The sequence below is a fragment of the Acanthopagrus latus genome, chromosome 11 (assembly GCF_904848185.1).
Source record: "Acanthopagrus latus isolate v.2019 chromosome 11, fAcaLat1.1, whole genome shotgun sequence".
Lineage (NCBI taxonomy): Eukaryota > Metazoa > Chordata > Actinopteri > Spariformes > Sparidae > Acanthopagrus > Acanthopagrus latus.
In genome coordinates this window covers 23361594-23378593 of record NC_051049.1, presented here as the reverse complement: position 1 = coordinate 23378593, position 17000 = coordinate 23361594, and the positions used below count along the sequence as shown (strand labels likewise).

The 17000-nt window shown below is 39.4% G+C and overlaps 1 protein-coding gene across 17 annotated transcripts in view; it reads right to left on the bottom strand.

Annotated features, from left to right (window-relative positions):
* dock7 (dedicator of cytokinesis 7) overlaps positions 1-17000 on the bottom strand; it is a 49003-nt gene that overhangs the window by 13618 nt on the left and 18385 nt on the right. For 5 of the 17 annotated variants that reach the window (XM_037113497.1, XM_037113501.1, XM_037113502.1 and 2 more), the window contains exons 15-33: positions 15777-15894; positions 15510-15580; positions 13697-13835; positions 13277-13378; positions 12165-12251; positions 11153-11384; positions 10178-10342; positions 9945-9965; positions 9371-9540; positions 8041-8133; positions 6420-6509; positions 4941-5036; positions 4682-4822; positions 3996-4109; positions 3367-3534; positions 3038-3177; positions 2452-2621; positions 734-912; positions 386-568 (exon numbers count right to left, since the gene is read on the bottom strand). In XM_037113497.1, the coding sequence (XP_036969392.1) occupies positions 386-568; positions 734-912; positions 2452-2621; positions 3038-3177; positions 3367-3534; positions 3996-4109; positions 4682-4822; positions 4941-5036; positions 6420-6509; positions 8041-8133; positions 9371-9540; positions 9945-9965; positions 10178-10342; positions 11153-11384; positions 12165-12251; positions 13277-13378; positions 13697-13835; positions 15510-15580; positions 15777-15894 (2479 nt within the window). Of the gene's footprint in view, positions 1-385; positions 569-733; positions 913-2451; positions 2622-3037; positions 3178-3366; positions 3535-3995; positions 4110-4681; positions 4823-4940; positions 5039-6419; positions 6510-8040; positions 8134-9370; positions 9541-9944; positions 9966-10177; positions 10343-11152; positions 11385-12164; positions 12252-13276; positions 13379-13696; positions 13836-15509; positions 15581-15776; positions 15895-17000 lie in introns of those variants that run through there. The other 12 variants (XM_037113504.1, XM_037113500.1, XM_037113503.1 and 9 more) reach the window with 6 other exon arrangements.

The following is a 17000-nucleotide window of genomic DNA, read 5'->3' as shown; positions in this document are numbered from 1 at the left end:
CAGAGAACACATCGAGGAAAGTTATTTGCAGCACAGCACTCAGCAAGCAAAGCAGGTTAGTGGGATAAAAGCAAATTTGCATGCACAAAATATCAAAGAGTAAAGAGATAGCATTGCAGAAACAGCTTAAAAAAAAGCAGAGGAATTGGTGATTACACCATAGAAAGCAGAAACTTGTCTTTATTTTATCACCACATTCAGGAGCCAAAGAATAGGTCTGTACATAAGCTTATGTTATGTATGGTAGAGGATAGTGCAGAACTTATCATGCACAGAAGATTTAGAAAACTAAAAACAAAATGTGAACATATTAGTAAAAAAGAAAATGGCGATGAATCATCAGTCTGACTGGTCAGTTAGTGAGAGTATTCACGGTTGATGTTACCTTGTACTCAAAGCAGGAGACACAGAGGTAGAGGAGATCCAGCAGGCGATTGAGCTGCGACACTGACAGGTCTGTGAACCACTTCTGTAACACCATCTCGTCGGCATTTTTCAGCACCCACAGCAGACAAATGAGCAGACTGCGGCTCGATTCGGCTGAGAAGCTACCATGCTGGCGACTCGCCTGGACAGATTTACCGGGAGGAATCAGCAGAGTGGAAACACACAGGGACAAAAGGAATACAAAAGAGGAATGATGAGAAATTAAGGGCTCATGTTTAAGATTCTGTGCCACTGAGAGACGGACTGTTCCATTTGGTACAGATTTTTGTCAGAAACAGGGAGTTACCTGCGAGTTCAGCAAGAAGCTACTTGGTCGTGACATTGGGGAGGCAGTGGACGTGCCTGCTATTGCCATGGCAACAGTCTGGCTAATCAGGCTGTTACCTTCTCCCTCTGCCTCTTCTCCACTGCTGCCAATTGCTGCCCCCTGGGGACCACCAGGCCGACCCCACTGGTTATGGGACTCTAGTGAGAAAAAAGGAAGATATTTGAAAAGACTTCTAGGATACATGAACACGCATCAATTTTAAGTCACAACAAAAACCTGGTTATGGGGATGTGCCCAAGACAAATAGAGCTGGGGTCAGAACAACATGACAGTTACTGCTGTTTGTGTACCGTCTCTGTAAGAAATTTGCAGTTATAGTGAAAATCTAATGTTGTGTATGGGAATTGGTTCAGTTTTAGAAAAACAGTGTTTCCCCTATATGCATCTAGCAGTGGCGGACTGCCACAGCTGAAATATGACTGAAACTCTGAGCTTACTTGATAATGTCAGCACAACAATTTTAACAAGCACCGGGTAGATGTCAACCATGAAGCAAGCAACACTGATCACGGATTCAGGATTATCATTCACCGAAGGGAAAACAGTCCAGCAACTTCACGCAAGTATCGCAGAGTAACGTTACAGCAAACGCAATCACGTATGCCTATAGACTTAAGTGTGAAATAAACAACACTTGGAAGATCCATCTTGATACAAAGATTATAGGTCTTCCACATGCACCATTTGTTTACTTTTCCTGGAGCAGGCCTTATGCTGTGTTCCACACAAAATCAGACATCGGAACTTCCCAGTTGAAATTTTCGATTTCTGACCTGTCGATCTCAAGTTACTGACAGATTACTTCACAGAGGCACAGACCTTTTGGACTGTTCTAGTATTTGTGTTATGTGATTTTACTGTATATGGTTGGTTGTTAAAATATTTTGTGTCAAGTGTATTTTCCTAAAGCTTGAGACGCCTCATATGTAAGCTAGACAGTCATTTCCCCTGCTCTTTACTGTGCACAAATGTACAGTTATGTACTTAAGGCTAAAGAGCCCCTCTGGTGCTGGCAGACACATAGAAACCTCCCAGCAGGGTGCACTTTGCGCTTTGCTTTTGCACGCAGGCCAACACTCACCTCCACTGCTACAACTCCATCCTAGGGGAAACACTCAATAACTACCATTTTACAAAAGAAAAACCAGAACCAGTCTAAGTAAGTAGTTGCTATACATATAACTTTACAACAAGATCATAACAGAGCTTATCTTGTTGTTTAAACATTCATGAATGTTAATTCAAACAGAAGCTCATGGTCTAGTAAGGCAGGGTCACAACAGGGTAGGGGGTTAAAGGAGACATAATGTGAGACTGATGAAATGAGGCTATGAGCTGGTACATTATGTTAGGGTGCAATATCCTTTGCAGGTCAAATGATAACCTATTGAGTTTCAGAGGATATGTCACTGAAGGTCTCAATGTAACTTCAGGTTATTTGGGATTGCATTAACCAGCCTCACGATGCAGGACAGAAACTCAAATCTACCCATCTGCTGATCTGTGCAATAATGATAGTTATCTCAACTGTTTCAATGAAGTTATATCTGATAAGAGTGCTGTTGATTGGAGAGTGGGAAGAAAACAGCTGGATAAGACCACAAACACGTTAGACAGTTTGTCCAGACTACTGATCTTAAAATTGCTGTATGTCTTGAGCAGGTTAAAATCTTTACCTGTAAAGTCATGGAGCTGTGGTAGTGTTTCCATAACGATGCCAATGAGCGGCAGGTAGAGCATGGCGACACGGGCCTTGACCTCTGGATCAGCATAGCGTGGGTCAGAGTCATGGCTTGACAGGAGGTTATGAACAACACTCACCACTTTCTTATGTAGGCCAAACATCCTGCAGGGAAACAGTAGAGAAGACAAGGGTAAAAAACACAAAAAAGAGAACAAAGAGACAGGATTTTGTTTCAAGTGCGATTAGAATGATGGATGAGAGAACCTATTCACACTAAGATATCCTGCATAACCATCACTCACTCCAGTGCTTGTACAAGCTTATCTCTTGCCAACAGACACAGAGACTCTAGCCTGAAAATATCACTTTCCTTTCTCTTCAGTACTTGAACTTAATTGGCTAGGCAACACAAACACAACACAACACAGGCAACAACAGCCATCCATAAAAAAATAACAAGTAGGGACCCCACTATCAGTCCTTGATCCCAGGAAATTTTCGGTCTCACTTAGAATTAAATACTTCCTTTATAAAACAATCTGTGTAACAAGTGTAGGAAGTGTCCAGTGCATACTAACCCCTCATTTTCTGGGTCCAATATTACAGACAATTCTGATAGTACCAGTCCGGCCAGAAAGTGTTGCTCTCTGAAGGGGACAGACAACTCAAACATGTTGGCTATCTTTTGGTCCTGGACATGTGTGGAGAAGCCAGAGCTCTGTAGGAGAGGAAAACAACATTCAAACAGGTAGGACCATAAATATTTGACCAGATTGTTTGGCTGTAAATCAAGCAAATACAAAATCTTTTGCCAGTCTTGGTAAGTTTTCTTATGGAACCATATCACAGGATGAATTGCTTTTTGTATGCAGGCATTTAAATTTCTCTACACAACTTTTTTTCTGACCTGTGAAGTTGCTGAAGACACAGAAGGGGAGGGGGAGGCAGGTGGGGTGAGAAGACTGCAAGGCAGATTTAGCGTGACATAGTGCTCGTGGCTGCAAACGATTCTCAAGAAATCCAGCCTCAAAGACTCAAGGGTCGGGTTTTGCAGAGCATAAAGCTTTGTGGACACCTGGAGGAAACAAAACAGTACACGTTAATGCATATTTCATGAAGACAATGTGTCATGCAAATAGGGTATGTCTTGTCACAACAGCAGAAATCATCATAAATGAGTTCTTAATATATTCTTAGTGCTGTGATGAAACCTGCTATGCTATATTTATAAATCGTAAACTGATCACAAGACGCAGCATGAAAGGTATGCTTCAAAGCACCAAAATATAGACAACAAGGATGATATCTGGCAGTGGCTTGACTTAAATACCCTATGTCTTAATTTGTTGACAAGTCATATTCAAATCAAATTAACTGAATACTTCTAATGGTTGAGTGTGGCTGAAAATTACTCAGCAACCAAGTTCTCTCTCTCACTAATCCTGATAGGATTTGATTATTCTTTGTCATGAGAAAACACAGTAATACAAGAACACGGATAACATAACATAACATTAATCTCACAGAGGTATTTACCTGTTTCCAGTATGCTCTGATCAGGGTGAAGACAAAGCCTCGGTCCATGACAGAGAGCAAATCATTCAGGAAGAAGGCCAGACTAGTGTTTAGTCTCTCTACCAACTCGAGGTCCTGATGGGATGAGATACACACTTCTTAAAAAGGTTTCCAGAATTGTCAGTTAGGACATGATTCACACTGTGTGAAGTGAACACGACAGCACGACAGGGATACTGATAACACCTAACATAACAACCAAAGTGTGTATTTGAGTTTGAATGAAGTGTGTCTTACAGTGATAAAATTACTGTTTCTACATAATGGAGTCTGGTTAAACAAATATAATCTTAATCTTAAACATCAGGTCTATCTCTGTAGGGATCCTTTCAATCGTGGTTACTTAGAATTACAATCTTAGCTATTTTAGTTGATCTTTTTTCACGGGGTGTCCACAGGGATTATATTGCAGCCAATTTTACAGCTGCGGCCTGCAGTGATCTTAGTCATTACTGGACCAATAAAAAATGTCATCCTCATTTGTCATTTAGTCGCAAAAAACATGGGAAAACAGGGTCCAGACTGAAAAATACACCCTTTGCTATAACTTTTAAAGAACTAATTGGCAAAATGTATATATTCCCTGACCTCAATTGTATGTACTTTGTCAGCAATACTGAGGCACACTTCTTCAAACTGTTATATACCTTCTGGAAGCGAGACACAATGTCGCCAGCAATGGTGCTGACCAGGGCTGTGATGTCATCCATGAAGCGTTCTGGAAAACGGTTCTTTCTGGGTGACTCTAAGCGGTCGGTAAAGTACAGATGGTGGATTATGCTCTTCACCTGTGGTAAAGGGCAGAGATATCGTCATGGAAAAACTATGGCACTGTGATCACTGATAAGAACTACAGGATACCCTTACATTTAATTCAAAGCAGTTTTTAAGTTTAAAATTGTTTACCATGAGTTCAAAGAAAAACCAGGCTTGTTGAAGTGCACCCTCCCTGACACTTCCACTGCTCACCACCCACTGGAGGGCCAACTCCTCATGGAAGAGCTGAGTAGAATAGGGAGTAGAAAACGGAGACACAGATGTAGAGAGGGAGGGAAAGAGGGAGAGGCAATAAAGCCAGATGGAGAGAAAGTGAGGCACCAGGTGCAGCATCACTGTCCATCTCAAATAAAAAATACCACGCCTACATGGTGTGAAAAGATTCTTCTGTGATAATACTGATAACTGGATTCCACAGTATCTTTACTTACTGGGGGATATGACATGACATACAAGTTAAGTGATTTCAGTTAAAAAGGATTACTAAAATTCTCTATTTGAAAAACTAGCACAGTCCAGTACTGCTCCTTTGCCCCAAGCACTGCAATTTAACTTGATTAAAGACACTGTGAGGTTTAACCAAAAAGTGTTACATATACATATTACAGTAAGGGTCATCCAACACTCTAAACAAATGTGATAAAATTAAATAAAAATTAAACAACACAGGAATCACTGAATACAAATTTTGATGAAAAATGCACTCTTATCACCATGCAGTTTGTAGTATGTCATAATAGTATAAACATCCAAAAATACTTTCCTCTGTGAACAGGAAAAATCATTTATTCTACTTAATTTCTTTCAAGTGCTATGCATCAAAACCTTGCATTGATTTACATGTTTTTTGTTTTTGTTTTTTAACAAAACCAACATCCAACACAATCTGGCTAACATTCTGATACTTTGTCCGAGGTCTGGCAAGTCTTCCTTAATCTTGTTAATTTTTTAAATATTTTCACAATTATCGATTAGTTGTTTGGTCTATAAAACGCTGAGAATAGTGGAAAACATCATTCAGTAATTCCTAAGCCTGTCATGACATTTTCCTAAATTGCTCAGACTGATTCAACGATTTTCAAGATAGTTGACATTCAATTCAATAGTTTGGACCTAATCAATGAATAACTGCAGGTCTAGCCGTATTTGGGATAAATATAATTTCTACCTCTTTTGCAAGTAGCAAATTTTAAGTCCTGTAAGTAAATAAGTAAGTAAGTAACAAAGTAAGTAAGTAATAACATAACTGCCAACTTTATAGTTGATTGTATCCTGATGGCTCCAGAACTAATCAGGTTTTTGTTTTTCTGGTATATATAAAAATTTGCACCAACTTGTATGTATAGTACACACTAAGAGGAGACTTCCCAGACTAAGTTAACCAGACAGCATTAGCCAGAAAACTACCAACATTCATTACACATCAAAAACTCCTCGACACATTCAGGCCAAGAGGCAGGTCGATGACATTCAGCATTCAACAAGACTCCACAACCACCAAACACGACATCAACCAATCCAGAGGCACACATCCACAGACAAGACAGGTGAGGAGGCGGGTACAGAGGTGGGCGGGGTTGGCTCCTCCCCCAGTGCAAGTGGCTCTACCTTTTTTGTGGGCAACCGTCCTGTTAAAGTTTGCAAGAAACTGGCGCTCTCAGTGTGCGAAGACATGCGATTGCCACAGCGCTCCATGGCCTATGGGTGGGATGAATGGAACGGTGACAACAAGGTTAGTGGAGGAGCAACGGGAGCGGAGGGTTGCACCTTTTCCCTCAGCACAAAGGGAAAATGTGTCTGCTGGGTCACCCACACACACTTTTGTGATCTCTTACACACACGTCACACATGAAGACACAAAACAATTAGAGACAGGACAAGGCCACAACTCAAGTGTTGTACCCATAATCTAAAACAGTCAGATACATTGATAGTCTTAGACAAGGGATGCAAAATGGCTGCAAAGGGGGCTGTGAAATCAAGTCAAGACATTGTACTGTTTTTCTTCATTCTTCCTTGATGTCACAGCCGGTGTTTAACGACGTGCCATTCTGTATAAACACAATACTTTAGAGACGTAAAATGGCATATGAAACTATTACAGGTATTATTTTTGGTAAGTAGAGTAACATAACGTTTCATCCCAGATTAAATGCTGATTAAATGCCTGCTCTGTCAATGTCAATGTATTGTAAATTAGTGACAAACATAGGCTTATGTGACAACTTAAAATGACATGAGATGACATCATACAACAATGGTAAAGACATCACACGTGTAGACAGACACACACTCACACTCACAGATACACCATGCTCCAGTGACAAAGTTAATGTTATGGAGGGTTAGTAGAAAGTCATGCAGGAACTAGCTAAGAGTTAATATTGTAAGGTAATGGAAGGAGTTAATAACTGCGTTAAAGGCAGAAAGGGGAAAAGGAAATAACAGATGAAATAAAATGAAAGCAAATAAATCTAATATGCTGAAAATAAAGATGAAGATGATATCTAACACTACTCTTTTTCTCGACTACACCAAGAATCCTTTTGGGAGATACACACACACAAAAAGATCAGCTGGTGTGTGTCTTGGTTTTGGGTTTAGTGATAAGTGACCACTGTAAACCCAAAAAGCAGACAAGCCTAGCAGAAAGAAAGGGAGGCTGACAACGTTGAATAATGTGTGAATAACTACTAAACTAGCACAGTAATATTTGGATTTAGTGTCTCTCTGTGCAAGTATTGAGAAAAAGGGAGGTGTTAAATGTGATTGGTGAAGAGGGATGACACCTGAGACTCTAACATGAGAGATAGAGGGTCATGGAGGCGGCTGTGACTCCCATGTATGGGATCATGGGAGGGTTGTGAATTAGAGTTTTAACAGAATGCTGTAACATTCTGAAGTTTTGGTCTTTTGTGGCTTGTGGTTTAGAGATCTCTCTAGTTAGGAGAAATAAGTTATGAGACTTAAAAACTCTGGAAGCAGCTTCACAATAGGCTGAATCTATAACTGAAGATGTGATCATGACAAAAGTACATGAAGTTTAAAGCTTAAAATACTCGTCAGGGAGGATATGAATTGCTCAGAATATCACTTTATTCTTTTAGTAACACTTACAAATGACACAAATAAACCAAAACTCCAAATATCCCAGTATCCCTTCAAGGTGAATAGGGTGAGTTATTTTTGCAGTGAGGCAAAGTGGAGGACGGGGTATTCATAAAACCACCTGCATGGTTTCTGGAGCGGACCCAGGGCTGGATCCCCAGGGGGCACTCTTACAGCCCATGGTGTGCACCCACGAGTTGGAGCGGTCTAAGCCCTAGGTGTGCCAAGGTCAAATGACACAAGGCAGACGGGAAGCAAGGGAATTGAGCGAGCAGCACGGGGGAAGGAGGAGGGAAGGAATAATGACAGGTTAAAGAGGCTCAAAGATCAGGACTGCTGGAAGATGCCAAAGGACCAAAAAAGGTTAGCTGTCAGTAAATTAAAAATTCAGGTCATCACCACAGAGGAGCAAAGCACTTAGGTTCTGTCTCTCCCTTTCTCTCTTTGTGTAAGAAATAACTTCCCCTCCCTCAGAGAGAAAAGAAGAAAGGTTTAGTTACGTATTAGCAGCAAAGGGAACATTCATCAAACAAGGGGCTGCATTCACTCACTGCTTGGGTATGTTTTAAAATAAAAAAACGTTTGAAGTGGGAAATCACAAATTATACAAGACAAAATACATACAACATATAAATAACATGTAATAAAAAAAACAATAAAACCAGCAGAGACTGAATAGACTAAGCAATTCTTAATAATTTATAACTATTGAGACAATGTGCTATTGAATCTTCTTGATAGCATCTCCTTTCTGACGTAACTGTAAACTAAACATCTTTTATGTCTTTGACAACCTGCACACACTGTGAATTGTGTGTGCATGGGTTTATGTGTGTGCCAGGTTGCTGTTACAGCGGTTAGAGAGATAAGATGTCCAATCTTGTGTTTACGCAAAGACTATACAGTTAACATGTTGATGAAATAGTCCCCTGGGTCACTGTACACATGGAAGGACTCTGCCTTGATGGGGTTTAAGAACTATAGATTCAGTACAATCACCTTGCATGAGCCTGTCTAAAAATATAACACTAATGGACTATAGCAATGTTAAATATTTAACTCTGATATGTGACATCCACGTGCAGTATGGCAAAGCCAAATACTGCAATAGGGCTATGAGCACAAAAAACATGAACATCTATCCCTGCTGGTTCTGTCTACATTGGGACCACATATAATGTTTTGAGTTTTAAGCAACAAAATGTAAATTCCTAGAGGAAGATTGTTGAGTCATATCACTAGATGGTCAAATACTGATGCTTTGGGTTGGCAGCTCAGACAACCCAAAGTGTCAGTATTCAACGATGTCTGGATTGTTTCTCAACGATCAACTATCTCTCTCCTCAAGTTACAATTTGTTGCCCTAACAGAAAATCAACTTCACTATAAGATATCAACATAAAACAATTTACAGCTCAAGTATAAGTGAAAACACTGTTTGGTGACCTTACCTTGCTGCCAATGATGGCGCGGACCTCATCATCTGGAGAGGTGGGTGTACCGGAGATGTCAGGGTTACTGTTGCTAAGGCTACGGGAGCGGTTCAGGTTGAGGCTGGCTGGTCGAACAGCTGAGCGAGCCATGGTGGCATAGTGAACCGAACCTCCCAACCCGCCCGGACCTGGTACAACACACAGAAGAAGCAAAGTGGGACAACTGGGATGTGATGGGAAAAAACTATTGTTGCCAAACCATTTTAGGACCACTGACCACTGTTATTTGCATGTTAACTCTGCTCCCAATACCCACATTAAAATTTGTAAACAGCCAGTCTCTTATCAAAAAGCCAATGTACCAAACATTTTATCTTGCTTGTAGTGAACACACAGGAATACATTTATTCAGAAATAATAAGCAACCAATGTGTCTTGGTAGTGGATGGTTTATTAGCTTACGTGGGCAAGTACTACACATCAAATGCACAACTTAATTTAAATACTACACAAAGAACTAAATATATTCTAAATGTTAGAGGAAAGAACAATTGCACAAAGATTAAGATGTTCAACAGTGGGCAATATCTACCTGTTAAGGATGAGTTGGGGTCTGTGTTGGGCAGGCAGAAGACAAAATAGATGTGGAAGGGGAAAAAAGAAAAAGATAAAAAAAGAAAAAGATGAAGAAAAATTGGCAGGTAGGTTTGATAATAAGATACCCAGTGAAAGGCAAGCTTGGGGTAGATGAGGTCAACTTAAAAGGAGAAAACAGAAAAACAGACATAGAATAAAGAAAATGTGAAACGACTATTTTGAAAATACCTGGAGAGGGAGAGTTGGGGTCAGCGCTGGGCAAACGGAAGACGTAGTGGATGTAAGAGGACAGCAGGCCATTGCGGCCATGCATATCCTGGCTGGTGTCCAGGTATTTATGAAGCCGGTTCACTATGGATGCCATGACCTCAAAGGATGCCTGGCCCAGATTCACTGAATACACACATGCAGAGGTACAGACAGCAGCAAAGTGATACATGTGCAAAAATGCAGACATGGGTTAAGAACAGTGTGGATATACACAAAGTTAACTAACAGTAAATAGATCATCCATTGTCGTAAGGTCACACAACAAGACAATGCTTAGTATGATAACTGCCATTGACCATTTCAGTGTCTTCAAAACACTGTTTTGTACAAATACAGTTGAAGACGACAATTCAGATGGCTCAACTTTATAAAACTTCAAGTTTTTCTCAGAGAATTCTGTGCCCATTTCACTATGCAGAATACAGTGGGCTCTATAAAAAAACAGGTAAAGGAACTACACTACAGATTTCGCAATCACCATCTATTGTCTCATGTCCACATCTTTCCAGCTGAATCTTAATCATGGTTACTTATTTTGTCCAAACCATTTGTTCATAATAAATTCAATGTAAAATTTCAAACATCAAAAATAATAATCATATGGAGTACTGTTAATCAGAATATATGATAAGCACTCAACTGCATCACCAATTATCAAAATGTACAAAACAAATTATAGCTTTGAGTGGATGGGGCTGCAGATTAAGAAAATTAATGCGGCAAAATTAAGATTAACAGTTAAGCAAAGTTTGTAGCAAATACTAAAATCTAATTCTGGAAAACATGCAAGCTTCCCTGTAAATGATTGACTTGATGAGCACAACTGATACCCAATTCTACTTGGCAAACTTAGTCAGCTGAGTCACCCCAGACTGTTGTAAAATTAATGCGTGATGTTTGTTTTTTTTAGTGAAGTGTAATACAGTAACTTACCTATCTGGCCGGCAATGACTGGTGGCCGTACTACAAGCAACACCAACTTGTCTAGTAGAAGGTGAAGGAACCGAACCACTGGCTCTAGCTGGGAAGAGTTGAGCGCCGCAATGCTGGACTTGAGCTCTGCCTCCAGGTTGTTCTCCATAATACGCATGTCTCCTATCCTGACTGGGAACATGTGCTCGTCCAGGGCATGTACCAAGGCAAAGAACTTATCCAGATACTGGTCCTGAGTAGGGAGTGGGGTAGGGGTAGGGGTGTGAAACATGAGCAGAGAGCAAAGAATTGTGTTGGCAAAACAAATGCAAGAGAATACATGGATGGGTATTCAAAAACAAGGATAGTGAAAGAACAAAAGAGCGAGATGATAAAATAGATGAGGATAAAAGAAACAAAAACACAAAAGCATAATGGTGTGAAAGGTAGGGAAAGGCGAATGTGTAAAACGGGAAGGAAGGGAGTAGAGAAAGAAAAGTAAGCTTGGATCTACTCGTCAGTAAGTTGGTTCACAGAGTTGAAACCCCAAAACGAACTTCACAAGAAGAACACAGTAGAATCCAGCAATCTAATCTGCGCCAGGAGCAGTGATTTATGAGCACATTAGGCCCAGTTAGGCTCCAAGGGACCACAGTCAAGACCTCCATACCCCAGCCGACACAGAGATGGAGTAGACCCGAGTAAATTACTGGCGAGGCGAGCTTTACCCACTAATGAACTGGTGCACGGAAGGAATTACTGTCTAAATGTGAAAACACTGTTTGTTTCTCAGTGCTGTAACCTAAACTTCAGATAATAACCTGTGTGGAAAGCTTTTGAAAATAATAATGGCAAATTATATAACAATAAAACTTATTCATTCCTGAAAATCAGGTAATTTAGGTGATGTAAAGTTATTTTTTTCTGCAGCATGTTCCCTCTGCTCAAATATATACCAATGAACAAGTAAGGAAGTGTGATGAAGGTTAAATGGAAACACTTTTAGTAAAACTACTGTATAAAGTATTGTTACCTGTGTGTGGATGGTTGAAACAGTCACAACTTCCACATTAAATACTCCTCGATGGTTGTCCACCCACTTCATCCCAGGGAGAGGAACCTGAAGTACAGTAATACCCTAGTAAATCTCAGCTGCAAATGTAGATTTTACAAGCAGTGAAAAATGAGCAATTGGTTACTGTGCATGGAAGGTTGAGCTTTATCTTTAATAAAAAAATGTTTAAAAACTCAACAAGAAAACACATTTTACACATATATTACAAAAGGATACTCAGACATCATGGTGCAGTATAATACAATCCTCAAAAACACAGTCATATGACTCTGCTCAACACTTAACCTTATTTATTAACCATTCATAAATCATTACTGAGGATTAGGGTTGGGCCGATGAACGATACAATCATCTATCGCTGATGGCTGACAGTCATGGATTACTAATCCCTGACCATAGTAACATCCCAATTTAAAAGGCTCCCTGCCAGAGAGCACAATTAAGTGGCTTGTCCTCTAAGAGTTGCCCTTGGGCAAGAGTTGCTGTTGTTTGTGAAATGTGGGGAGAAGAAATGAAATACATTTGTTGCTGCTCAGTGCACTAATCTTATGTCTCCATGAGCCTTTTTATAATTTTCTTATTAAACCAGCTTAGTTAGAGGAACCTGAGACACTTTTTTAAATTTGTGGCAGCAGTCTTTCTTGTTCTTACGGGCCACTGCTTCTCCAAGTCTCTCAGGCTGAACCAAGCTATGTTACGGACTTGTGGTGCGGAGACGAGGACACCTTTTAAACCTTGCACAGGGACATATATTAGTGGTAATGGGAGTTGGAGATTCATGTCAGAGAAACGGTGGTACACTGCGGCAGCTACAGTGTTATAAGCAACTGCTGCCTTACGACAACACTGAGGGGACACGCTGCCTTAAATTCATAAACAACAACGTCATCATCCATCATGGTGTTTCACCATTTCATCATATGTCAATTCAGCAGACATCGACCAACCCTACTGAGGATCTGGTAAACAAACTTGGACAATAATATCATGGCTACCCCTATAAAATACACCTTTGTGATTTTATTTTTTTGAAGTAGACAAATGTTGTTGTATGAATTCAATAGTCTTACATCTGGTGAAAGAACGGAGTAGGATTGTGGTGGTTTTTCCAGAGATACTGGGAGACAGAAGTGTCCTGTCCGCAGACGGCCATTCTGCAGCATGGGGATCCACTACAGAGAGAGGGAGAAAAAATATCAAAAGACAACACAGAAGATTATATTTTTTTATTTAGTATATATTATTAAAAAAAACATTGCATTCTCTTTACTGTCCACTTGCACTTGTGTCTCAAATTTGATGTTTGTTGTTTAAAGAACAAAGGTGGAAAAGGGTGGAAAAAGGGTGTCTGTGTGGAACAGATAATGACCCTAACTGAGTGTAATGCATGTCTGAATGAGGATGTCTAGGTTTACACCTATCCCTGCAAGAACACTGCAATAACGAGACAGCCAGTAACAGCCTATGTGGGTATTGTAGCTGTGACGTACTGTGTATCCCACAGGGGTCTCCAGTGGTGTGTTCTGCTTCTGCTGGCAGCTGACGTGGTAAAAGGTGAAGAGAATGTGGTGATGGTCCGACAAGGAGGCAGGGAGCTTGATCTTGACCTCATCATGAAAGTCAGGGGATCTGTTCACAGTAAGAATAATATAAAGCCATTTAACAACAGCGATACAAGCTGCTTTATATTCAATTCAGTAATCAATTCATATAGACAGTCAGCTGAAACAGATTAGTTTCCAAACTACATAGACAGGTTAAGTCATGTGGTTCAGACTGTCAACTCAAGGGCATTCTAATTATAGTTCTAATTATATCCACATTGACTATGGTTCTCCCATTGCCTGAACACACTGTATAACCAAAACAATGTCTCTCCTTGGACAAAGCTTTTGCCAACAGTTCAAATTTGATGATAACTTTTTTTTACATAAATGCTACCACGGAGCAAGCGCTTTTCTCTACTAACTCTACCTGCTCTATGGTCATTCCAAAGAACATGCTCTTGGATAGGTAACAATAAATTTCTATAGAATATAGCTTTACCATATGACTTCTATAAAAACTAATTCTGGAAATAATGGAGAATTGCTTTAAGATTGCTTTAAGATTCTAGGTTATATAACAGGCTTAGATACTAGCATGGACTTGCATATTAGTACAATTTTATGCATGTACAATCTTTGTTTAAAGATAGAGCAGTGGCTTATAGTGGATATCAAGTGATCTACAAAGAAGAAATTACACAATACATCATAATACACTTGAGCTGAATTCTTCATAGTCCCCAAGGAGGAGACAACCCATAAATACAGCAGGCCAATCAACAAATCCACTAGGATTGCTTTAATACTGGAAATAACCAAAACTGCTTGAAAAGGTCAAAAAAAGGGCCATTATTTCTCATGGGAACAAACAAAGAAGAAAATCCTCCCAGGAGAACAGAACAAGGAGAAACTTTTACTGCAGCAGAAAGAAGAATGAGTTATTGGCTGAGCACATTACAAAAAGCCGAGAGTAGATTCAAACTCAAAGGGGACAATTTTTTAGATTACAAACAGTTTCTTATAAAATAGTCATTTTCTTTCCTTATCACTTGATTTTCTTTGTATGCTCCTATACAAGTTTTTACAACAGAAATATTGTGCCAATTTTGAGTGAGATGCAGACTGTAATTGGCCATTACCCATAAGTACTCAGGGCTGGATTACGTCCTGGTGCACGATTGTCCTAGTCACAGTGGTACATTATTCACAAGTTGATTAATTTCAGCCTTGAAGGTGTGACCCCTGGGTGACAAATGATAAACCTCTGGTGTCGTAAAAAACACCTAATAGAGGTGATAAAATATTAGAGACCCCTAAGCTCTTTCGTATGAATGACAGAAACTTGTGCCAAGGGCACAACTGGACAATGTTCAGAAGATTGACTTAACCTATTCCTTAATGAATGCCATCAAAGGTAGGGTAATGGAGGTATAACAGAAGATACTGATGTTAAATTAAAGAGGAATATTTGTGAATTTAATTTTCAATCAACCAAACTCATGACAAGCATGGTGACCATATGAGTATAAGTATATTGATACAGTTCTGACCGCATAGTCGTCATGAAATTTTTACAAGAGGTCATTGCGTACATAATACTGAAATGATGATAACTACCAGACCGGAAGAAACTATGTTACTGGTATGGAGTTTTGGGCCAAAAATGTTCAGATATTTAGTGTAGTTTTACATCAAAATTGCACAATCCCTGAAGCAGTCTATAGAGACTATTTCAACTAAAAGATAAAGAACTTACCTGTTATGGTACACCACCGCAGTGTAGGCTTCTTTAGCAAAATCTGAACAGCTGGACTTCCCAAATATCACCTGGGGGATACAAAAAAAAAGATTTCAGATGGTCATGAAGTCATGTTGGAGAGAATTCTGTCTACTTGTATTTAATCAGATTTGGTAACATTACTGTAGCTGTAATATAATGCAGCACTGCCATACAAAATAACTAAGATACATTTAAGAACAAGAATTGTTTTCTTTTATCTAATAACATTTCATCATGGCGTACCGGCATTGCATTGTTTGGGTCTTCTCCATTCATGAATTGCACTTTGACTGTGATGTTGCGAGCAGAGCCTTGGCGGTTGGCAAAGTTAAGACTCTGAGGGTTCACATACAGCAGATTCCTAAAAGTTGAGAACATACACAGACACAAACATAGACAAAACAAGAAGAAATTATGTTAATTAATTACATTATCTATAAAACTCTTGAATTATTAAGAAACATATATCAAGGAAAAATTCATCTGAAGTAAGGCATTATATGTCTAAAATATGATACAAATGTTTTGGTCTATAAACTATGTGAGGGGCAGTTTTGGTTAGTTCTGCAGAAACACAAAAATAATGTTGTAAACAATGAGAAAGATATTTAGATGCATGTTTTTATTTTCTTTTAGGTGAAATCATAAAAGATGAAGTGAAAAGTAAAGGCAACATGGATTCTTTATTGCTTTGACATGAAGGGAGTCATGAGTCAATTCCAACTCTGCATACATGAACACAATAATACATAAGGAGTTAAATGGCTTCCATTAACTATATGGGAAATAACTGAGTGAGTTTAACTTTCGTACTTGATAATTATCAGATACTGTACACAAGAAAGTACAAGACAAACTTAATAACAATGTCCACTGACCTTTTCTGTGTGGAATTTAACCCATGACTGACCTCTTACTAATAACTAACCCAAGCCTATCTGAAAGTGCTTAACATAGTAACTGAGCATAGTTTCATAAAAATCCACAAACTGATACATTTAAGAGGGCAAGGACACCATGGTGAGTAAAACATAATCTCATTGGTAATTCTGGGAGGCTTGGCCTGTCAATAAACATAGGAGGCGGGACCTTAAAAACACAAACATTTTTTCAGAAAGTTGGGAGAACAGGGGGAGGAGGAGAGTTTGACTCACTGTAGACGGTTACTATCTATCTAAAAAGACAGCTAATAGCTGGAGAAGTACACTGAAAGTTTGCTATCTATCATACAGGACATTTTAATCCTCCTTGATTATAGAGCACAATGCCTATAACATTAAAACAATTTTGCATGATCACACCAATCATCTCTTGAAACTTGAAAGGGAAAACTATTTGGCGTTGTGTAGCATGAACTGACAGCACCAGAAATTAAGTGATGGTCATCAACCAGTAAGCATTATGTGAATGATTCGGATTACACTACATAACTGCAACCCTTCTCCTGGTTCACAACTTCACAGCTAA